General features: G+C 47.3%; 1 protein-coding gene across 3 annotated transcripts in view; it reads left to right on the forward strand.

The window, feature by feature from the left end:
• Positions 1-1,363: 1,363 nt before the first annotated feature.
• LOC146206893 (uncharacterized) overlaps positions 1,364-24,037 on the forward strand; it is a 165,875-nt gene continuing 143,201 nt past the window's right edge. For all 3 annotated transcript variants that reach the window (XM_084591649.1, XM_084591651.1, XM_084591652.1), the window contains exon 1: positions 1,364-1,525. In XM_084591649.1, the coding sequence (XP_084447775.1) occupies positions 1,432-1,525 (94 nt within the window). In that variant the 5' untranslated portion in view covers positions 1,364-1,431. The remainder of the gene's footprint in view (positions 1,526-24,037) is intronic.

The following is a 24,037-nucleotide window of genomic DNA, read 5'->3' on the forward strand; positions in this document are numbered from 1 at the left end:
CGACTGGTCCCCTGAGTTACTTAACCAGGCAATGCCATGAGTGCATCGCAGATTACTGAGATATTCTCCATAGACCCAGATGCGTAACTGCTCCCATTCCATGTCTTTGAATACACCCTCTAAGTAAGCTGTAAATAACCCTGTGGAGATGGTGTCTCCTTGCCTAACACCCTTCTTAACTAGAATTTTGCATCTCTCTATATGCAGAACTATGGGTGCTGTGCAGCCACTATAATGCCTTCCAGTATTTTCACATATGGCTCACCTACAACCTGATCTCGCAATGCCTGCGTGACCACTTATGTTTCGACCAAGTGAAACGCTTTCTCGTATTCAGTGAATGCTATGTATAGGCTTTTCATATATTACAGTGCGTCTTCTGCATTAAATGGCATGATATTTAGGACCTACCTGCGGTTACTACCAGTCTATTTAGGACAGGAAGCAACCGCAGATCCGGACCATGAAAAGGAAATAACAAGAAGGATTGGGATGGAGCGCATTTGCAAGCACTCGCAGATTATGACTAGCAGCTTACCGGTATCGCTCAAGAGGAAAGTATACAACAGTTGCATCTTGCCTGTACTCACCTATGGGGCTGAAACGTGGAGGCTAACCAAAAGGGTTCTACTCAAGTTGAGGACAACGCAGAGGGCTATGGAACGAAAAATGGTAGGGGTAACATTAAGAGATAGAAAGCGTGCAGAGTGGGTCAGAGAAATAACTCAAGTTACCGACATTCTAGTAGAAATTAAGCAGAAGAAATGGACATGGGCAGGACATGTAGTGCGAAGAGAGGATAACCGATGGTCGCTTAGGGTAACAAACTGGATTCCAAGGGAAGGAAAGCGTAGCAGGGGGCGGCAGAAAGTTAGGTGGGTGGATGAGGTTAAGAAGTTCGCAGGGGTCAAGTGGATGCAGCTAGCACAGAACCGGGTTAATTTTATAAATATGGGAGAGGCCTTCGCCCTGCAGTGGGTATAGTCATACTGATGATGATGATGATTATGATGATTGTGTGATATGCTGGGGCCCGGTGGACAAAAAATCTCATAGGAAAACCGGGTCAGTGAGGAACGCCGTAGCTTAAGGCTGTGGATTAGGTTAGATCTGATAGGAGGTTCTTTAACGTCCACTGACATTCCACACACGCGCCATGTACGCACATTTCGCGTTCATTGGAACGCGGTCGCCGCGGCTTGGATCGAACTATCGTCCTGGCGCTTAGCTTTCGGGCGCACCAACCACTGAGCAACTGCGACAGGGCGACGAAAGAATAAAATATAAGTGACGGAAGACCTTCCCCAGCGTGGTTATCAGAGGCTTATAGAATAAGGCTGTAGAAACTGTGCCCTTCCTCTCCGTCGACGGCTGGGGGTGCGTGTTGACGTCGTCTCCCGCTTATCGCCGAGCAGCCGGCGAACAGAGACGATGGCGAACCTCAAGGCGCGGCTCCTGCTGCTCGTCGCATACGTGGTCAGCGTTGCCGTGGTGGTCAGCGTCGAGCGCTACTGGAACTCTTCGGGTACCTTCTTGTCGGCCTCTCCCGTAGCAAGCTAAGTGGCACTATCGTGTCGGTTTACGGGGACCGCATCCAAAGACTAGAACGCACACACGCCTGCGCAGGGTTTCACCGCGGCAAACTTATTTTTGTACAGCCTGTCCTGATGGCTGCATTGCAAACAGCTGTCTGTTGCCGCTTGTAGTGCCTGTAAACCTGCGCTGATACGTGTTCATCCACGCATTCGGACACACTTCCATTCAAATTTTACTAAAAGCGCTCTACTGGCGAATCACGAACGCTTCTGAAGTTTATCACCCGCCCAGAGAATCTGTGATCAACAAGTCCTCCGCTCTCTTTTGAATCAGCTGTAACGTAATCCAGTAGCGTGTCTGGTGTTTCCTGCTTATACTTGTCCAGTGGGTGAACCCTCACAGCAGTCGATTTTGATCTGTCACGCATCGACTGAAAAGGCGCATTTCTCGAAGGGGCAGCTCACTAAAAATTAATTATCTGGCTCTACATTCTCAACCCTGTCAGGTGGCACTTCTCCGCTGGTGCTACCGCTGCAGAAGGAGCCCACGCAATAGGCCGGCAGCTTGTCCTATCCAATCTAAATAACTATGTGTTGGATTGAATGCAAACATGCCCCGCCGCTCCATAGTAAGTCGTGACACCGAAAGATGCCGGCGAATGGTGCCCTGTGATGGAATATACAGTCCCCTAAGTTTAGTCCCAGCTAACGTACAATACAAGAGGTCACATGAGTGCGCACGAGGCAACCGCCAGAGGCACGCACTCGCAACACTGTGGAAATAATTTTTGCTCATAATGTTGGGGTAATGTAGCCCGTTGTGTTGCAAAATGGTGCGGGGCGGGCAATTTATTGTATACAGCCCAAAATAACTAATGTTGGGTAATGTGTTACGAATGGCAGGATTTAGGGACTCACTAAGGGCTACATTTGGGGAGTGCAGTATATATGGACATCGTAAAATATTCCTTCTAATTTTCTAGGCTAGTACAAGTGGAAATGTTCAAGTAGGTAGGTCTTCCATGCATGAAGCATCAGAAGGCTGCGCAAACCCGAGAAGTGGGGGTCTAGTTAGGAAACGCGTCTCACAGTTTTCAGCAAAATTGGTCGGCTGCTTGCCGACGCCTGGTCGGTGGCTGTTTGTCAGCGTTTTTCGTCGGCCACAGGAACTGAAAAAAAAAAAGCTCGGCGGAGCGTCAGATGCCAAGTAGCCGACAATTTCTGCTATTGTTTTCGCCGCCTGTATCTTGAATCCGCAAGAACTGCCGGACAGTATGAGGCCCCAGTCTGGGTTTGGGAGTGGACGCTGGCATGTATACTTGTGGCTTTGGTCTTTCGTTCTGCGAACAGATCACAGTTTGCTTGTAACCTTATTGCTCAGGCATCGCTTGAAACATTACCACAGCACAAAAGAAGAAATTAGCTGCTCACACATCCCTCGTACGCCCGTTACTTGAGTACGCAGATGTAGTTTGGGATCCACACAATAAAACAGAAACTAACCGCGAAGAACGTATTCAGAAAAAAAAAAAAGACGTTGTATTCACAATTCTCCCGTAGGTCTCCGTATCAGATTTTTACAAACTGTCTCTGCACACTCAACCACGGCGAAAGTTGCACTACCTCAAAATGATATTCAACATTGTTAAAAAAATAAATAAAACTAGGTTTTCAGACATACAGGCAATTTAACACGGCATGACCTACCCGGACGAAAAACGGCATCGCACAAAAGCGCACAAGGCTTCCTTTTTCCAAAAAACCATTGTTGAACGAGCTGCCGAATGAGGTGGTGAATCCTTTTGAGCAGCCGCTGTTCCATTTACTTGCGATCACTGAGCATCCTTTTTTTGAAAGTGCCAGTTTGCTAACAAGCGTTTAATGAAAGTTTTGTTGATTGTTAATTGCACAGTTTTGTTAGGGCTTTTATTTCATTTCTTTTTTGTCGTCCTATTACGACAGTGATTTGTAACAAACAGCCCTTTCGCTTTGAAATCACGGGTATGCTGCTGGGGTTGTGTGATGTCACAGCTTCAGATGGGATTGCGTTATGTCGGTCTGTCGTAGGTTACGACTGCAAGCGATCAGTGGGTAAATGAGTTGCAAAGGGCACTGTGTCGTGGAGGTTAGGGGAACTCCCCCTAACGTGATACTGATGAGGGCCACCAGAAAAGCCGAAGCGAGAGATCACGGCGAGCGATAACTGGCATTGACTGCATCTCGCGTTCCAGCCTCAGTCGGACATGCGACGCCGCCGCAATTTAACCACTTATACAAGAAATTGGTAAAAAGCGGACACTCCCATAGGGCCGGCCCCATTGACTGTCGCACACCAAGCGGCTGGCACTGAACAAGTTCCACTCTCGGTTTAAAGCGAGTCAATTTAATGCTAGCATGCGCCACTGCTGCTCCCACCGCCTGGTGACTACCTAGGCGTTTGAATGCACTACCTTCTAGCATTATTTGCCTTCTCATATTGTTCTGCACTGCACTGTTCATATAGTGCCTGCACAGCAACCATAGTTCTGCATAAAGAAAGTAACAAAATTCCCATAAAGAAAGGTGTTACGCAAGGAGACACAATCTCCCCAGTACTATTCATAGCTTGGTTAGAGGAAGTATTCAGAGACTTGGAATGGGAGCAGTTAGGGAGTTAGGGATAAGGGTAAATGGAGAATACTTCAGTAATCTGCGATTTGCTGATGACATTGCCTTGCTAAGCAACTCGGGGGATGAACTGCAAATAATGATTGATGATATTGACAGGAAAAGTAGAAAGGTAGGCTTAAAAATCAATATGCAGAAGACTAAGGTAACGTTTAACAGCCTCGGGAAGGGACAGCAGTTTACATTAGGTAGCGAAGTTCTGGAAGTAGTAGGCGAATATGTCTACTTAGGACAGGTAGTAACCGCAGATCCGGACTATGAAAAGGAAATAACAAGAATAAGATTGGGATGGAGCGCATTTGGCAAGCACTCACAGGTTATGACTATAGCAGCTTACCGGTATCACTAAAGAGGAAAGTATACAACAGTTGCATCTTACCTGTACTCACCTATGGGGCTGAAACGTGGAGGCTAACCAAGAGGGTTCTACTTAAGTTGAGGACAACCCAGATGGCTATGGAACGAAAAATGGTAGGGGTAACATTAGGAGATAGGAATAGTGCAGAGTGGGTCAGAGAAATAACTCAAGTTACCGACATTCTAGTGGAAATTAAGAAGACGAAATGGGCACGGGCAGGACATGTAGTGCGAAGAGAGGATAACCGATGGTCGCTTAGGGTAACAAACTGGATTCCAAGGGAAGGAAAGCGTAGCAGAGGGCGGCAGAAAGTTAGGTGGGCGGATGAGGTTAAGACGTTCGCAGGGGTCAAGTGCATGCAGCTAGAACAGAACGGGTTAATTGGACAAATAGGAGAGAAATTGGAGAAATATGCAGGGCCTTCGCCCTGCAGTGGGCATAGTGAGGCTGATGATGATGATTGTTCTGCAATTTATTTTCTGCGTTGTAAAATTAAAATGAAATTGTCATCTTGACCGGCAATCGGTGCAACTATATGATAGCCTTTGTCCGGAGAAAATTCCAGGTGCTTTGTAAAACACACATTTCTTTCGCTGAACTTAAATACAAAACCGATACAATTCTGTCACCATTTTGTGTATCATAAGCAAACAGGAAAATATAGACCAAATAAAAGATTCAAATGACAAAAATACCACTCAAAGCAAGAAAGATAGGCAGATGCAAATATATTCAAGGGCGCTATCACGATGGTCACCGACTTATTTGTGGCGCAAAACGCATGGAATGTGTCAACAGATTGAACACATGGATAGATATTGGTGTAAGTTTTGGGATCGGATTTAATAATTGAGACTAACGAAAGTAATGTTAATCCTCTCGCACTTATCATTTCCAAAGTGAGAAAACGTAACGTGCACGCGAGTTTTACCTCCTGTGTCGTTCGATCCAGAATCGACGGCGCACATCAGCAATTGTAGCGGCATACAATGACCTACTGTATACGGTGTGATCTGCTCTTTGACCCTGCACTGAAAGCAAATAATGGCGGCAAAATGTCACGAAAAAACTAGAATAAGCTCGTCGAATTAGAGATAGGGTGCGGGTGAAAACTTGCTTGGTTATGCTTCGGCGTCTTTCCACGGAGGTGCGCGTTCGTCGGCACTCGAGTGCACGAAAAGCGCACAAGCTGGTCCGCTTCAGCTTCATGCTCATTTGCACACCAAATAGCGACCGGACAGCTGAACGGGTGGCGCCGCCTCTCGGCGCATCGCTCAATCACCGGAATGCGCCGGCCCTGGCCGGCGCATTGCCAGCGCATTGGAGCGTAGTGTTTGTCTTTGGTTTGTGTAGAAATTGGAAATCCTAAGGTTTAGATGACGTTGTGCGTGAATATATCCTCAAGAGAACAGAAAGTTGCGCAAGTTGTGTGAATATGTCCAGTGAAATGAAGTCTGGCCAAACAAGGCTGGCGAATCGTGGTGCGTTGTTGGCTCCACTGGCAGCTACGCAAACTCGTCGGACGTTTTTAAGTCGATTCATTTCTACGGGTTTCCACATAAGCATGAGTGGCGGGTGACCTAAGCATGGTTCTTTGAAAGGCAAAGGCACGAATCTACGTATTTGGTTACTATGTGGTCATGGAAAGTGCCGAATTTTTTAAATTCCGTTTGCTACCGGATGCTCTGTGTCTTCTGTTCCCCAGGAGTGACGGCACGAGAGACTCGGAGTCGAAGCCGCACTCCTTCATCTGTAGTCACTTTATCGACAATTGGAAATCGCAGTAACCCAACAGCGTACGTTACAACGCTAGCATTTCCCCGCCTGTGTACAAGAAAACCCCAGCACGGAAAAAGAAAAGGCAACTCCACCATCGTCGTTCGGGCTGCATTACGATCTTCAGTGATGGGCAGAGACAATGTTTGTGCAGATACCTTCGCTGACATAGTCAAAGATAATTTACTTTTTTCTCTTAACAGAAAGACCAGATAGGAGACATGAACAATTCCTATTACCATGATCTTGTCATTTTTCCTCTTTTCGTTTGTCAACCAATGAAAATGCACTGAGAGCTCTGCGTTGATACTCTTAGAATTTGTTAACATTTGTTTGTGGCATGTCCATTTCGCCTATAAAACCACTCATTTCACAGCTCAATCAATACCGCATGGTCACAAAATCTGCTATCGGCTTCATATAAAAGTCGAACAACAAAAAAAAAATACAATTTAATTTGTGGAAACAAGCATAGACGTAGCATTTTTTTAATTTCGAAGGCCGTGCAGCAGTTTTTTTTTTTCGCATTCACGTTGCACCTGACACAGCTTTACGTATTTTCTCAGCAGCGCCCATTACCTGTCTGCCTAAATGCATGTGTTTCTCATCGGCGTTTTAGTGAACGTGAGATTTCCTGATTGTGGCTTAGTATGACAAGACCGTTTTACCTCTCTCAGAAATTGTTTCTATGGCCAATGTAAACATATTTAGCAGCAGTCCGGCAAGCTGCAGTGACAAAGTTGTAAAAGGAATGGCTTTCAGTTATCCGGATTCCTTTACGTGCAAATAGAAAACTACCTACATAGTCGTATCCCCTCACACTCATCAGGTATCGAGGTCAGCTAGGTATCGGCCCCGCAAGTTCGTGGTACGCTGAGAAAGTAGACCACCTTATCGAACGAGCCATCAGAGGTATTCATTTAACAATAGAACGCTCTCTTAGTTGTCGGTGCTTATCTTACACACATCACATTGTGTGTGTGTGTTTTTTTCGATTGTATTTAGCAGTTTGACTGTATTGGACTATTGCCTTCAGATGTTCAAGGCAGGTGCGGTCAATCGCATTGAACTTCCTGCGCTGAGAGAACGCTAGCAGGAAATTTATTTTTTTTTTTCTTTTCACAACCGCCGCAGCATGTCGGAAGAAAGGCATGTATAATATTTTCTAAGTCAATTATATGTAGCAGCTCCGACATGTTCAACAAGAGCATTGTCGTATATGTGAAAATGATGCTGAGGTGGTATTACTCATTTGGCTTATATTATGATTAAGTTTGATAGTCTCAAGGCCGGGCTCAGTGAGCTATTGTAGCGTAATTGTGCAGGAAGTCCTGGAAGTATATGTGTGTTTGCTATTCCAACCATAAATAGGATCCTACTTTTGTCTTGCTTGTTTATTTTTCTCCTTTTACAGGTCTCGTTGCAAGGTCGAAACTGGAATGTCATATGCTAATATTCTACTCTGAATCGTTTGAGCCTAGCTATTAGCAAAAAGACAGGTGCAGCATCTTTTTTCATTTTACATGAACGCTGACCATTACAACTACCCCTACTACAGCGCCACGGCTACACGGCTCGGCGGTATTTGATCTTCAGGCAGGTTTCGACTAGACCTAATATAAGATGGACGCGCAGTGCAGGCGCAATTCCCGTCTTTGAAGTCGCCTTAACAAATGCCTAACGAAGGTGTTCCTAGCGCATGGTGAAATCATGCGCGCGGCATTTTCGAGTATATAACAGAAATACCATGCGCCGGGCGGTTTCATAAAAAAAAAAAACACGCACGCCCTGCCGAGAACGGCCCATTTCTTTTTCAAGATTTCCCGGTCAAAAAATACTTCTTGCGATTACTCAAAGCAGCTGAAAGCTCTCAAAGCCACACCCCAAAACGACGGGTAGGGACAGGTTCAAAAACGCCTTGCAGAACGGAAACCACTGCGCCGCTCAGCTGCCTCGGCATTCCGCTGTTTCGGCACCCCGCCGCGGGCGGCGCTGTTCCACCGAGGCGACGGTGGCGCCATATAACGGGCGCCCGGTCCCTTGGCGACGCTTTTAGAACGCTTTCGATTGCGCCGGATGACGTAGCCACTGGGTACGTAGCCTCGTTCAGTTGCTTTTGAGCATCATTAGCTCGGCATATCACTGAGCGGAAGGTCGAAAATGTCCAGCCTCAGCTTTAGCATAAGAGACAAGCTTGCCGCAGCGGTACCCACACTCCTGTGAAATTCATGAACGGCGCTGCCTATGATACCAGCCGCAGTCGCGTCCTTGGTCAGGTACATGTAGCTACATGTTCCAAGTCGCCGTAGAACTCGCCGAGGATCTAGCGATGTCGGAGTGCAGAGAGTCTCGCTTCTATCAACAGGACGTCGCAGCGTTTAGGTCTAATAATAATATGAGTTTCCTCGCTACAAAATAGTTTGCTTGTCGAAAACATTTGCAAGTGCGACTACTGCCTACTGGCAGCGTCTGACAACACACGTGACTGTCTGGCCGTGCTACACTGCTTTTCGCACATCTCTAAGCGTCAATTATGTGCCACGGCATTGTGCTTCTGTCACACAAGGTTGTCATTCGGCGGACGTAAGCTCTTGCTGACGTACCAGCTGTTCAAGCGCTGACTAACTAGAGCTCCCTAATTTTGCTCTGAAGTTGTGCGTTTCGTTCGTTTTTGCTTGTCCGCCAGGTCCTCTCTCGATTACCGTAAAAAGCGGAGGAGAAACGCTCCTGCCGTGGAATGCGCCCTGCGCATAACAGGGACGGCGAAAGCTGTCGAGCCGTATGTCACCGACGGTGGAAGAAGTGGTGCCGCCATGGATGAAGCGGGTACATACAGTTTACCTTAATGAAGCACCCTAGCTAATTCTGGCGAAGCAGTGCTGGCACACCTACTTTCCTTCTGATTTCCCACGGGCAGTATTTTGTTCTCTACGTACGTTACGTACCAAGCAAGGTGATGACGTTGGCGATACCGCACCGTAATAGGGTAGGGGACACTGTACTAAAGTCACTTTGTTCTCTTCTGGCCTTGTAGATTGTGTTTTGCTTTAGTGTATTACTTGACCATTGCGCATCCAAAAAACGCTACAAATACCCCGCGTCCTGCAACTCTCGAGTTTTAGAACTGAGCACGGTGGAAGAAAGAGAGGTGCTCCGACAGCGCCGCGAGGAGCGGCCGCTTAGTGTGACTATTACGCATGACGCGGCCGCCAGGGGCAGCACCGGTACTGGGGGCCTATCTCGTCGCTCGTTTCGCTCGCGTTTCTATGGGCGCGCCTGGGACGGGCGCTTGATTTTGACACATAAGGGCATTTGCCGGCTTGAAACAATTTTTTTTTGGTTGAAGGTATGCACCTTTATATTTCTGCCAATTTGCTGGGTTACAATTCGACTCGGGGCAGCATGAATGATTGCTTTACTGATATATGCAGCTTTGTCGTTTACGACAAACACGAGTAATAAAATATTTCCTGAAAGCACTCCTGTGAGCGGCGTGTAAAAATCAGCCAAAGGAGTACAAGACGACCATGTGAGCCTTCACAGCTGCCAACATGTGCAAAATTTCAGGTACTGTCACACCGGAAAAAAAAAAAACGAAGGAAAACAGTTACGTTCGCGCACTCCGATGTTTGAATTTCTTCTCGCCGTTCTTTTTTCCGGTTGATAACAAAAAACGCTAATGTCCTGATTTATTGCATTACGGACAATTGTAATAAGCCTTTGCTGTGACCCGAATGCAAACATGACGCAAGAAATTTGAGAAAGAAGAAATGCCTTTGCTCGCATTTCTTTTTATTACCAGCAAATTTGAGGGAGTGCCCGGACGTTCGCCTTTGCTCCTTGACGATCGGCTAAGTATTGGGTTGCTGGTCCCGGTTTTGTCTTTCCACTGTGCTTCTTTTGTTCTCTGTTGACTAACGCACGCGGTGACATTGTCAATTTAAGGTAATGTCGACGCAGTCCCCCGGCCAAGGGCGCTCCCCTTGGTCGGCTTCCCTCCTGACCGATGATCTGCCCTTGGAAGCTTTTCAGAGCTCCGGTGTCCGCAACATCCCTGTGGCACTCGTACCTAAGGATGGGGGCACCATTAAAATGAACAACCCAGGAGCTGTTCGAGCTGCCCTTCAGGAAATCATTTCCTTCTACGAAGGAATAGCCGAGGTGCGCCAATTTGGTCGCGGCGGGATTCTTTGCCGTTCGCCAGAACTATCATGCATAAAGGACCTGCTAAAATGCTCCTCTGTCGCCTCTCATCAGGTAAGCAGTTTTATCCCTTCACACCTGGCTTGCACAAGAGGTCTAGTCCGAGGTGTAGATTCCTCATTAAGTCCACAAGAAACCCTTGACCTTCTTTCCGCGGCAGGCGTTGTTGCGGTCTATCGCTGTAGCCGGGAGGTAAATAATGTTCGTGTGCCGACAGAATCGGTTATTGCTACATTTGCAGGCACAGTCTGTCCATCGGAGATTAAAGCGTGGCCTTTAATATTCAGAGTACATCACCTACCATCAAAGCCTCTGCAGTGCAACAACTGTTGGCGTTATGGCCATACTGCAGGCGGTTGCAAATCCACTTTGCGGTGTTGCAAATGCGGTGAAGCACATACAACACACTTATGCTCTGATCAAATTGTCAAATGTTGTCTTTGCGGCGGACTTCACTCAGCAAATTCTTTGGAATGTCCCTCTAGAGCGCATGAAATGAAAATTCTGGAGATTATTGACCGCAAACGTTGCTCGAGGCGTGAGGCAATTCAGGAAATTAGACAGGGCTCATGGGTATGCAGGTGTGTCGGCCCGTTCAGGAGCTCCATTAGATTCCACGATGTCTAAAACCATAATAACTGCTATGGAAGCAACCATGACCAAAATGGTGGATAGGATTGTGACAATAGTCACAGAATGCATATCCAATGTTCTAGCAGCTCATAATTCTCAGACTGTGCAAACTGCTATGGTTTCTCCTACGGCACCTGGACATTCACTATCAGTGCAGCACTCATTAACTGCAATGTCTTGTTCGCAAAATGAGTCTCTTTCCGCATCACCTATGCAAAATTCCAACAAGTCAGACGAGGCTCACGATGCAGATATGGAAGAGACAGATACGCGAATTCTAAAACGCAGTGGATCCCCGTTGTCAAACCCGTCATCACCTCGCCCATAAGCAAAATCAAAAAAGCAACAGCTAGGCTCTAAACCAAAGGAAAACATTTTGGGGCAGGCTGTTGCTGCTGCCCGGATGACATAACTATAGGAAAGTTAAAAGTTCTTCAGTGGAACTGTAGATCTCTTCTTACAGCTACTACAGATTTAGTTTATCTTTCTTTAAAACATAATCCAGTAATAATCGTTTTACAAGAAACTTGGCTTACAACTGAAAAACATTTTCACTTACAAAATTATCGATCATTCCGACAAGATCGCCAGTCAAGAGGTGGTGGGTTACTAATTCTAGTTTCTTCAAAATTTTGTCATAGGGCTAAGATTTCTTTTCAATATTGTAGTTTAGATTCAGAAATATTGGCTCTAGATTTTGAAATTCCAGGGTTCAGTCCGTTTACATTAGCGAATGTTTATTTCCGTCATGGTGTTCAGGACACCAGATCTCTAGACCACCTACTAGTTAATTGTCAAAATTCGGTTATTTTGGCTGGAGATTTTAATTCGCACCATGTATCGTGGGGTTACAAGACGGATCCCTGCGGCAAGCGTCTGTGGGATTGGTTTTCAGACAATAAACTTCACTGCATGAATTCTGGCTTACCAACTTTTGTACGTGCTCACAGTCAATCTGTGATAGATTTAACTTTTTCCAGCACTAGTGTTTCTATACTAAATTGGTCGACAATTGATGGTGGCACCTCTAGCGACCATATACCTATTGTTTTTGAGGTTAACTGCCGCTTAACTCTGCCGACATCTCAGTTGAGATCATACGTAAATTATAACCAGTTTTGATTTCGTCTCTTGAGTAAGTGGTTGAGTCTACGGAAGAGTTAAAATCGCAAACATTATGCCAGGCTATTGCATCCTGTCGTAAGAAGTGTGAATTCTTAGTACGTGCATCTAAAGGCAATGCATCACCAAAATGGTGGAATGCAGATTGTTCGCGCGATTATAGAAGAAGAAAGGCTGCATGGAAGAAGCTCCTTCACAACCAGTGCCCCAAAAATTGGCATGATTATAAATTTTTTGCAGCTGCATTTAAACGCACAGTCGCACAAGGGAAAGATAATTATGATAATGAGTATTTCAATTACCTTTCACAATCTAATAACCGACGTGCACTTTTCAGGTTTTTAAAATCGCGGAAAAAGATTCCTGTCTCAGAAAATTTACCCTCATGTGTTTCGACTCCTAAAGAAGCTCTTAGAACAGTAGAAAACATCGCTAAAGGTTTAGAAAAGCGTTTTTTGTCAACACTTCCCAAATACCCTACGTTAGTAGGCCCAGTATATACGGTTAAGGATGTTCCTAAAATTACTTTTTCTCAGCTTTCTTCGATTATAATGACGTTGCCAACTGCTGCGCCTGGCCCTGACGAAGTAACGTCAAAAATGTTAAAAATCCTCTTTGAAGTGTCTCCAAATTCCTTGTTAGAATTGGTAAATTACTCAATTATTCATTCTTGGATACCTGGTGACTGGAAACTAGCCAAAGTGATTCCTTTACGGAAACACAATGGTGGTGGCTATACTTTGGAAAATATCAGACCAATATCTTTAACATCAGACTTGGTAAAATTAATTGAAAGGGTCGTACTCAAACGTGTTACCGAGTTTGTCGAACAAAAACATATTCTTAGTCCCTGTCAAATCGGATTTCGAGCAAAATTTTCAATATGGAATGCACATACCGACCTTGAGAGTCGAATTCTTTTTGCGCGGCGCAAAAAAATGCATGCAGCATTGGTGACTCTAGATATAGAGAAGGCTTATGATATTGTAGAGCTCCGAATTTTATTGCACAGATTAGAATCGCTATGTTTTCCACAATACTTAATTGATTGGATATCTACATTCCTACAAAACAGACAATATTACTGTTCGTTGAATGGAGTACATTCTGGCAAATATCAACAAACCAGAGGTGTCCCTCAAGGGGAGTTCTCTCGCCCGTGCTCTTTAACATTTTAATGAGTTCAATTCCCACTCATCAGGAGGTTCGCACGTATGTCTATGCGGATGACATCGCATTCTTTACGGCTGCACCTGACATTCAATCCCTCAACAGGCGCCTGCAATCGTACCTAAGCTCCCTTCAAAATTGGTTAGATGACTTAAGATTTAAATTAAATGTTAAAAAGTGCGCGTTCCTTGTTTTCCAAATTCAGGATCCGGTAACTCTTGCTCTAACATTTAAGCAGGAAATGATTCCTCAAGTTAAGTCTTTGAAATATCTAGGGGTGATTTACGATGACCATCTGGCATGGAGGGATCACATTGAACATGTTGCAGCGAAGGGGGCACGTGATGTGGGTATGTTGCGCAGGTTAAGCAGTCCAAGGTCTGGGATGCGGCGAGACGCACTTTTAATGATTTATGTTATGTATGTCCGCCCAATTATAGAATTTGGATCTGTGTTATTTTCTGGTTCACCTGCTTACAAAATTCGTCCGCTTGTTCTTTTAGAGCGGGAAGCGCTTAGATTATGCCTTGGGCTCCCCAAATTCGTGGCTAATAATGTATTATACCTTGAAGCCATAATACCACCGTTATTAACTAGATTACAATTCTTGACTGTCCAGACGTATCTGAAAATATATGAATCACAATTCCACCGCTCCATATCAATTTTTTGTTGCGAGCCAGACTCCTTTTTTTGAGTGGTATGGCCTCGGTTTCATACCCCGCAGGTAATTCTAGTGCAAAATCTGTTACAACCTTTGCACGTAGTCCTTTCTAACATCCTTCCAACAAAAGTAAGTGCATCGTCGGTTCAAATTATCTATGATGACATTGTCCCAAATAATGCGAAACACTTAGCACCTCACATTTTAAATGGATTATTAGAAGATCATTTACAAAGTCTTCTCGTTAGCATAACGATAGCAACGGATGCTTCTCAATTTAATGAAAAAGCCGGCGTTGGAATATACTGTCCGCTTTTAGACTGGGCTTTTTCAGTCCGTCTTCCGGATTTTACTCCAATTTTCCAGGCGGAGTTGCTGGCGGTGGTGCTTGCTCTGAGCAAACTAGACCCAACATACTCAACAGTGGCAGTAATTACAGACTCTTATTCTTTGTGCTTGTCGCTTTCTTCGAATATGGACTCGCAAATTTTAAACACTTTTCTTTCATTGCTCCCCTCACATTTGAGCCTCATACATATAGTGTGGGTACCAGGACACAGCAATGTGACAGCCAATGAGATTGCAGACAGACTAGCCAAAGATTCTCTGAACGGCCCTGTATTGCCCGTCCTCCCGGCAACAGCGTACATAACAGCAGCACGATTTCGGCGGCGTGCCTTATTAAGCACGCAGTCTGGATCTATTTTATCCTCGGATGACTACCTGCACCTCAAGTATTCCTGGAATAGGAAATCATGTCAATCAAGGCAGACTGAGGTCTCTCTAACAAGGCTACGCTGTCGTATTCCGCCCCTAAATTTCTATATGCACAGGTCTGGTTTGGCGCTTTCTCCTGTCTGCGCATTCTGCGGGGAACCGGAAACAATAGACCATTTCTTGATATTTTGCCGCCGTTTTACCATGATGAGAAAGCGGTACTTAGAGAAGCCGTTACAACAGCTGGGTCTTAATTTGAGCAGCCAAATTTTATTATCGTTCGGTGCCACCATGCTTGGGTACAGCCACAGGTATGTTTTCAACGCCATTCAAAACTTCTTAATAGAAACAAAACGTCTACCTGGCTAATATGCTTTGAAGTTTTAATCTGTACATATAAATCTTACTATTCTCTTACTGCGTGCGTTAGTATTTACTCTTATATATTCTGGTTTATCATATTTACATTTCCTTTTCTATTCCCTAGCATTTATTATTTTTTTTTTCCGATGTAGTTATACATCTCAAAATCTAATATCTCTGCACCTCAATTCTTGGCCGATCCCCCTGTGTGGGTATGTGCCATCACATTAGAGGAGAACAACAACAACAACCATGCCCATGTGCGTGTCGTGCATTACAGCGCGATTTGAAAGTACGATGCCATAGTGCGATTCCATGTAAGATCAAACGAAGGATGGTCAGCCGACCTTATAAATTGAGTTTAAAATTTGATATCTGAAATTTGTTTTGCTGCCAATGTTTTTTTTTTTTCGGGGCACAGGAATTGAATAATAATGAAGTGGAGTGACACGGTTGTTCTCTGCTGTTTTTGAGAACTTTCGTTATTGATTACAGAAAGTATAATAAAGTTAGGTAGCTGAAGATGGTTTAAAAATATGCAAGTTTTTGTTCGTATTCATTTTTTTTTGTGTGAAGTGTAGGTTCTTTTCATTTGCATGAACAATAAAGGAGAGGTTAGTGCCGCATAGGGGTTCCGGGTACTGCTTCCCACCAAATTTATAAGAAACACCTGGCCTGTTTTTATATTATATCTTAAAGTATAATAATTGGTTCACAGGAAAGGAAAGGCGCAGTATCTTTCATAAATGTTCTGTGGACACCTGACCCGCGCCTTAAGGGAAGGGAAGAAGGTGGGAGTGAAAGCGGAAAGAGAGAAAGGGCTGCCGTATTGGAGGGCTAAGGAGTAATTTCAACTACCGGGGGATCTTTAACGTGCACTGACATTGCACAGCACACGGATGCCTCTTTTTCTCGCGTCCATCGAAACGCAGCCGCCGGCGGTCGGTTTCGAACCCTGGTACTCCGGCACAGTAGTCGGGCATCTTAATCACTGCACCACCGCGGCGGGGCGAAATCGGCCCAGGAAATGAAATTTTGTCTATTTTGCAATCCTTTGTCTCAAAAAACGTTTGTGGTAGAGCGGCAATATTTCCACACTATGTTCTCAGCATATTTATCTATCAAGCTGCGAAAGCTTATATTTATATATCTTTTTAATAAGAACGTATGATCGCACTAATTTCAAGAAAACAGCGAACAATGAAAATTTCTGAAGACAATTCATTTGTTTTATATTTTAAACTTTGTCCACCTATTCTCCTTTACTTCAGCTTTCAAATTCATTGAAAGCATATTGCATAATTTCGTAACGCCCTTGCGCAAGTCTCAGCGCACGACGCAGGTTTCAAGATTCTACGACATTTGTGAATCGCACACTATTTTCCAACTGTTGCATAATATTGCATTTAGTCATTTATGCATCCACGTTGCAAATTATCTGGCAGACACCGTAGTGAATGATTCGGAAATTTGTACGTGTGGCGTTCCTGATGCGCTTGTGGCATCGGGCAGCACAGAGATGTTTTTCGAATTTTACCTTCACCAAAACACGGATTGCGCAAAAATACGATAAAGTTCAATGAGCAAGCAACGTATTCCAAATATTATTAGTGAAATGAAGAAATTGTGAAGGTCATGAAGAACTGCCTCATTAAAACAATGTTTCTTGGCTGCGATCGTTTATTTTTATCATTCTGATGACTCACATTACCTTCATTCCTGCGCACAGTTTCTTCGTTTCTTTTATGCAGTCCAGGCTATGCGTGCAGGCATAAAGTACGAACTGCAGATCGAACGCGCGGCAAAATACACAGTCTGACCGTGTGGATGCCGTCGTCTGAGATAGACACGCGCATCCGGCTACAGATACCTTTTTTTTTTCTTTCTGTTCGATACTGCGCTTTGCCACTGGAGCGCCACGTTCATCCTGATACCATCTGGCGCAGCGCAGTTTCTCATGTGGCAACGGCTGTCGCACCCGCGAGGGTGAAGTGGGCGCTCAAGCCTCTCCAACAGCGCTTTGATCTTGCTTCCTTCACCGCCGTGTTAAAGGCGTCTGGTTGCCGTGCTAACAAGGGGCGGATAGAATAGCGCAGCTCCATGTCACATGCGTTGAGCAGCTACCAAAGAGGCATTGGACCGATCATGAAGCTGCTCTTTAATTGGCCAGACGAGGCAACAATCCGCTAGCGTGCCCGGTGCCCGCTCCGGAGCGGCGAGCGCAGCGTGTAGTCTGCTCGAGCAGACGACGCGTCTCTGTTTGCTCGGAAATGGAGTTATTTGTTTAGTCAGCGTTACGCAAGCTTCTGCCTACTCAGAAGTCGGGGTGTATATAATGAAAAATAAATATCTAAGGGTTGGGGCCTTTTAATGCTGATTTGAGTGGGAAATTATCTGGGCGCGCGTCGGTGCTCCATAAGCACGCCAGCAGAACCGGCGGAGAGGATGGCCCCCAGAATACGTGCTGCCCCTGGTGGCTGCCCTCTCTTCCGGTCACACTAAGCGGCCGCGCGCTCTCTGCAGCGCGGCTAGGGTCCGCGCGGCCGCGCCGTCGGAGCACCTCTCTTTCTTCCACCGTGGAACTGAGAGTCTGTAAGCAGGGCTAGCTGAACACGACCGGAACGCAAAGCTAGACAACACAGGCTGTTCCTTCGGGGTGAACAAAATTACTGTCTCGCCCTGGCGACATTTTCAGCTTAGAAGTTACTTATTTTTTATACTGCACTCCGATAACGAGATTTCAGCAGGGTGGGGATCTAACAACTACAAAAAAATATATTACCGCGAAACTTTCAAAACTGTGTTTTTTTTAACAGCCACCGGCATGAGGGCTTATCACTCTGATTCTGGATCGCGTCTCATTTCTGTATTCTTTGTTTGTTAATGCTCGATGTCGCGAGACGCACCTTTATCAGTTTCGTTGTAGCGAAAGATGCACCGAGATCTGTCTCGAAGATTCCGGCCACTGGTGTGTCTTTCTACAATGTTCCAGCTTGTGCTTGTAGCAGTTGCGATGTTATCTAGATTGTTCTGAGCAGCCTTTAAATTGAGCGTTGACGAGTGTGACGGGCATTCTTTGTTCGACGATCGACGAGCACGTTTGTTGCTATTTCCGCCGCCGAGTTGCTTAGTTCTTCTGCGGGCGCGAGTCAGCCCAATAAAGAGTTTCTTCAGTGCAATCATCGACTCTTCATTTGTGTCATCGATCCTGTCACCACCACGTGACGTCTGGTGGAGGTGCTGTCCTTGATCCTTCAATCGAAGACCTCAGCCTTTTTCATTCGCCCTGGAAGACCAGCCTACAGGTCACCGAGCCAGCCGCCGACTCCGAGGCCTACAACCAGAACACGGTCTGCTGCCTGATCGCGTTCGACTCCGGAAAGCATTAACTTTCGAAATGTCCCAGTCAACAGCACCAGTCGTCTTCGTGCAGCCCAGGGAGCCCCCCATCTTCCAAGAATTGCCCAGTGAAGATGCGGAAGACTGGACGGACCTTTTTAACCGTGTGGCAGAATTCAACGGCTGGAACGACGCCGCGAAACTCCGGCAAGTCTACTTTGTTCTTCAAGGACATGCCCGAGTTTGGTTCGAAAATCATGAGGAAGCTATGAAGGATTGGGAGATTTTTAAGGAAGCGTTTTTGACTGCCTTTGCAAGTTCTGTCCGAAAGGAAAGAGCTGAGGCCCTCCTCCAATCAAGAGTTACACTCCCTAACGAGCCAATCCTGGCGTATGTTGTGGAGATGAAGCGCCTCTTTCGCCGCGCCGACCCTAACATGACCGAAGGTGAGAGAGTCAAATATTTTATGCGAGGTGTTAAAGAATCGCGTTTTGCGGGTAATGTCCGAAATCCGTCAAAAACCGTGGTGGAATTTGAAACAGAAGCGTCGACCATCGAGAAGACGTTGGACACCCGGATGCGCCACTACGAGCGACCACTTCAGCCGGACTACTCAAGCTACTACCCCAGCGCATCTGCAAGCGGAGAGAACCTTCGGGACCTCATCCGGGAGATCGTGCGAAATGAGCTCTGCCGATTGATGCCATCATCGCAACAACCCCAAGTGGCAACGCTCGCGGACGTCGTCCGTGAAGAAGTCCAGCAGGCGCTGGGCGTTCCTCAAGCGACGGCTGCGACTGTTCCAGCACAAGAGGCAACAGCGATGAACCACGCTGCTGCATTACGTCGCCCTGTGCCCCGACGTGATTACTTTCCGAGCCCTCGCCGCTACCGTCCTGTTCCTGACAACCGCCCCTTGGCCCCCGCCCGCCAAGCCTAGCAACGACCCCAAGCCCCAAGAAGTGCGACGCCTGGAGGGCAGCAAACAACAGGCCATTATGCTTCCACTGCGGTGAGGCCGGCCACAGTCTGCGCCACTGCCCGTATCGACGAATCAGTCTCCGCGGATTTGCAGTCGGCGCTCCACGACCACGCCCAGGTGAACGACCGCAAGAAATCGACAACTGTCTGCGTAGAGGTGAGATTGCACCACCAAGCCGTCGGTTCAGGTCTCCATCGCCGTACAGGGCCCGCTTTGCGTCGCCAGGCTATAACTGCGATGAGAGTGTGCGCGGAAGGTCTCCAAGCCCGCACAGGGGAAACTATATAGAGCTACCTTAGGAGGTGAGGTTGCTCAACGGCGAAAAGACAAACATCCTCCGCCCACCGACGATCACTAACGACGACACAGCCATTTCACCGCCGCTCCACACGACGACATCGACGACAACACGACCAAAGTGCAAGCCGACACCGCCGCCCAGCGAATTAACAACTGTGTGCCCCGGCCATGACCTGAAGAAACGACGGAGCTGAGATCGAACACCAAGGCCCATGTGCAATGCGAGGACGAGAACAAGTGACCTTGAAGTTGATGTCGACGGTCGCAGAGTCACTTCCTTAGTAGACACCGGAGCTGACTGTTTAGTCATCAGTGGATCGTTAGCCTCCCATCTCAGGAAAGTTACAACCGCTTGGGATGTCCTGCTGATTCGCACCGCAGGTGGCAACCTGATCACTCCATCGGGATGATGTACAGCAAGAATAACCGTAAATGGGCGTACTTACCCCACCAGCTTTGTAATCTTTCAGCAGTCCTCCCGCGACGTGATTTTAGGCATGGACTTCCTAAATGAACATAGGGCTATCATCGACCTGCGATCCAAGCTCATCAAGCTCTCTGCAGACAAAGCCATTCCTGCTACGACGACTTCGACGCAACACATCGCTCTAAACGTCCTCGATGCAGAATTGACCGTGCGCCCCGATCAAGCGTCGCAGTCTGCGTAGGTAGCGCAAACATCGAACCCGCTGAAGGCATCGTCGAAAGAAATATCCAATTGCTCTTGGAACGAGATGTCGGCATCGCAAGAGGCATCATGAAATTCCAGAGAGGTCAAGCTCAAGTGCTGGTAACAAACTTCACCGAAGAATACCGGCATCTCAACAAGGGCACGACGACCGCTTTTCTCGACGAATTAGCGGACCTCAAAGATGTATTCACCCTCCACGACCAAACACTGGAAGACGCACCGGACCAATTCAGTCAGCCCACATTTGACATCAACCCGGCATTGACCCACAGCAGGAAAGACCAGATTCTCAGTCTTTTTCGAAGCTACGGGGAGAGCTTCTCGTCATCATCGAAGGTACGACAAACACCACTGGCCAAGCACCGCATTATAACGGACGAACACGCCCGACCTCTGCGCCAAAGCCCCTATAGTGTATCGCCGCGAGAACGCCAGGCCATACGCGATCAAGTTGAAGAACTGCTGCGTGATGACGTGATCCAGCCATCGAAGAGCCCCTGGGCAGCACCAGTCGTTTTGGTGAAGAAGAAAGACGGCACACTTCGCTCCTGCGTTGATTACCGCCGCTTGAATAGCATACCTAAGAAAGATGTCTACCCGCTTCCCCGCATCGACGACACTCTCGACCGGCTCTGCAATGCAAGGTATTTCTCATCGATGGACCTGAAGAGCGAATATTGGCAAATTGAGGTCGACGAAACAGATCGCGAAAAGACCGCGTTCATCACACCGGACGGCCTTTTTGAGTTTAAGGTGACGCCATTTGGCATCTGCTCCGCACCAGCCACGTTTCAACGAGTAATGGACACAGTCCTGGCAGGCTTGAAGTGGCAAATTTGTTTGGTATATTTGGACGACGCTGTTGTCTTCTCGTCAAACTTTGAAGACTACCTAAAACGACGGCAGACAGTGCTGGAAGCCATGAAGGCATCGGGACTAACGCTAAAAGCAGAGAAGTGTCACTTCGCCTACGAAGAACTCCGGTTCCTAGGTCACATCGTTAGTAAAGATGGTGTTTTCCCAGACCCGGAGAAAACAGCTGCAATCACACAATTCTCACCGCCTGTCGACAAGAAAGCTGTGCGCCGGTTCCTTGGGTTGTGCGCTTATTATCGACGATTTGTCAGAAACGTTTCGCGGATCGCCGAACCGTTGACGCAGCTTACAAAGGCTAACGCACCTTTTAAATGGGGAGCGCCGCAAGAAGAAGCCTTCGACGAACTTACGCGCCGTCTGCAGTGCCCTCCGGTACTTGACCACTTTGATGAAAACGCCTAGACCGAAATTCATACTTACGCGAGCAGTGTGGGCCTAGGAGCCGTTCTCGTCCAAAAGAGTGCCGGACAGGAGAAAGTAATCGCCTACGCTAGCAGGTCTCACACAAAAGCCGAAGTAAATTACTCGACGACCGAGAAGGAGTGCCTCGCGATCATCTGGGCCACTTGTAAGTTTCGTCCATACCTATACGGCCGACCATTCAAGGTGGTAAACGACCATCGCGCGCTTTGCTGGCTGGCTAATTTGAAAGATCCCTCCGGCCGCCTTGCCAGATAGAGCCTACGACTTCAAGAATTTGACTTGAATGTAGTCTATAAGCCGGGCCGGAAGCATTCCGACGCAGACTGCTTATCACGTGCTCCCGTCGACGCTCCCCCGAAGGACGATGACGACGACGCCTTTTTGGGACCGGTAAGCGCCAGCAGTTTCGCAGAACAACAGCGATCAGACCCTGAGCTGAAAGCGCTAGCCGATTACTTAGAAGGAAAGACCGCTTCCCCTCCTGGTGTGTTCAGGCGACATTTATCTTCGTTCGCGTTAAGCAATGGACTCCTCGTGAAGAACTTCGCACCAAACAGGACTGCGCAACTTCTTGTAGTGCCTAAAAACCTCCGGCAGAAAATTTTGCAGGCGTTGCACGACGAGCCCACAGCACGCCTTCTTGGATTTGCGCGCACGTTGCGTCGAATCCAGAAGAAGTACTACTGGCCGCGACTGCCTGCCGAAGTTGCCCACTACGTGAAGACGTGTCGTGAGTGCCAATGACGCAAGACGCCGCCGATCAGACCAGCACGACTACTAAACCCGATTCTGCTTCCAATCCGGCCCTTTCAACAAATTGGGATGGATCTTCTCGGCCCCTTTCCAGCTTCGTCCATGGGTAACAAGTGGATCATTGTGGCCACTGACTGCCTTACCCGTTACGCTAAAGCAAAAGCACTGCCCATTGGTACCGCGGCAGAAGTCGCCAAATATTTGGTCGAACAAATTCTCTTGCGGCACGGTGCCCCAGAAGTGCTCATCACGGACAGGGGAACGGCGTTTACGGCAGAGTTGACGCAAGCCATCCTGGAATACAGTCCTAAAAGCCATCGTCGAACAACTGCGTACCATCCCCATACCAATGGCCTTACGGAGCGCCTGAACAAAACGATCGCGGACATGATCGCGATGTACGTCGACGCTGAACACAAGACCTGGGACGCCATCTTGCTGTACGTGATCTTCGCGTATAACACGGCACTCCAGGAGACGACCAGAGCGACCCCGTTCAATCTTGTGTACGGCAGGGTACCTACGAGAACGCTCGCCGCAATGCTGCCGCACGTAACCAACGAGGACAACATTGACGTCGCCGCCTACCTGCAGCGTGCAGAGGAAGCCCGACGACTCGCACGGCTGCGTATTAAAGACCAACAGCGCACCGACAGCCGACAATACAATTTACGACGACGTCACGCAGAGTACAATCCAGGAGACCAAATGTGGGTTTGGACACCAATTCGCCGTCGCGGATTAAGTGCAAAAATGTTGCGTCGATACTTTGGGCCGTACAAAATCATTCGCCTCGTCGGACCTGGACTATGCAGTCATTCCCGACGGAACGTCAGCATCACAACGGCGACGCGCAAACCCAGAAATTGTACATGTACTATCATGAGCAATATGAGCAAGAACACACGAACGCGTGGCAGATAGCCTCGAAACCCACTTGGGGTGATACGGTGCGGCCGCTGTGGGAAGCAGTGGAAAGGGAGCCGTTAACTGTTCTCACTCCCGCCTTACTAGCATTACTGCGAAACGGCAGCTTATTGCAAGACACCCTGTCGGAAGTGATGAGGCATTTTTACGTTCTTCGCAGATTTGAACGTTTGCGTGTGACTGGCCATATCATAGGCCATTAAAAAAACGTCGACCAGAAAAAGCTCATTGCAGCATGCTTGCCACACACCCAGAAAGAAAAAGTAAGAAACGAAAAGGTAAACAGCGGTATCTGGCGCAGAACTACAGATACCACGGTTCACAATCTGCGCTTCAAAACCACCTTATCATCGCTAGCGGCCGGTGCCTCGCAATCAGCTGCCGTTTCGCAGTAATGCTAGTAAGGCGGGAGTGACAACAATTAACGGGACCGCAGCGCCCTTTCCCTTTTGTTTCCCACAGCGGCCGCACCGTATCGCCCCAAGTGGGTTTCGAGGCTACCTGCCTCGCGCTCGTGTGTTCTTGCTCATATTGCTCA

Source organism: Amblyomma maculatum, chromosome 1 (assembly GCF_055883805.1).
Source record: "Amblyomma maculatum isolate TAMU_Amacu chromosome 1, ASM5588380v1, whole genome shotgun sequence".
In the NCBI taxonomy this organism is placed as follows: domain Eukaryota; kingdom Metazoa; phylum Arthropoda; class Arachnida; order Ixodida; family Ixodidae; genus Amblyomma; species Amblyomma maculatum.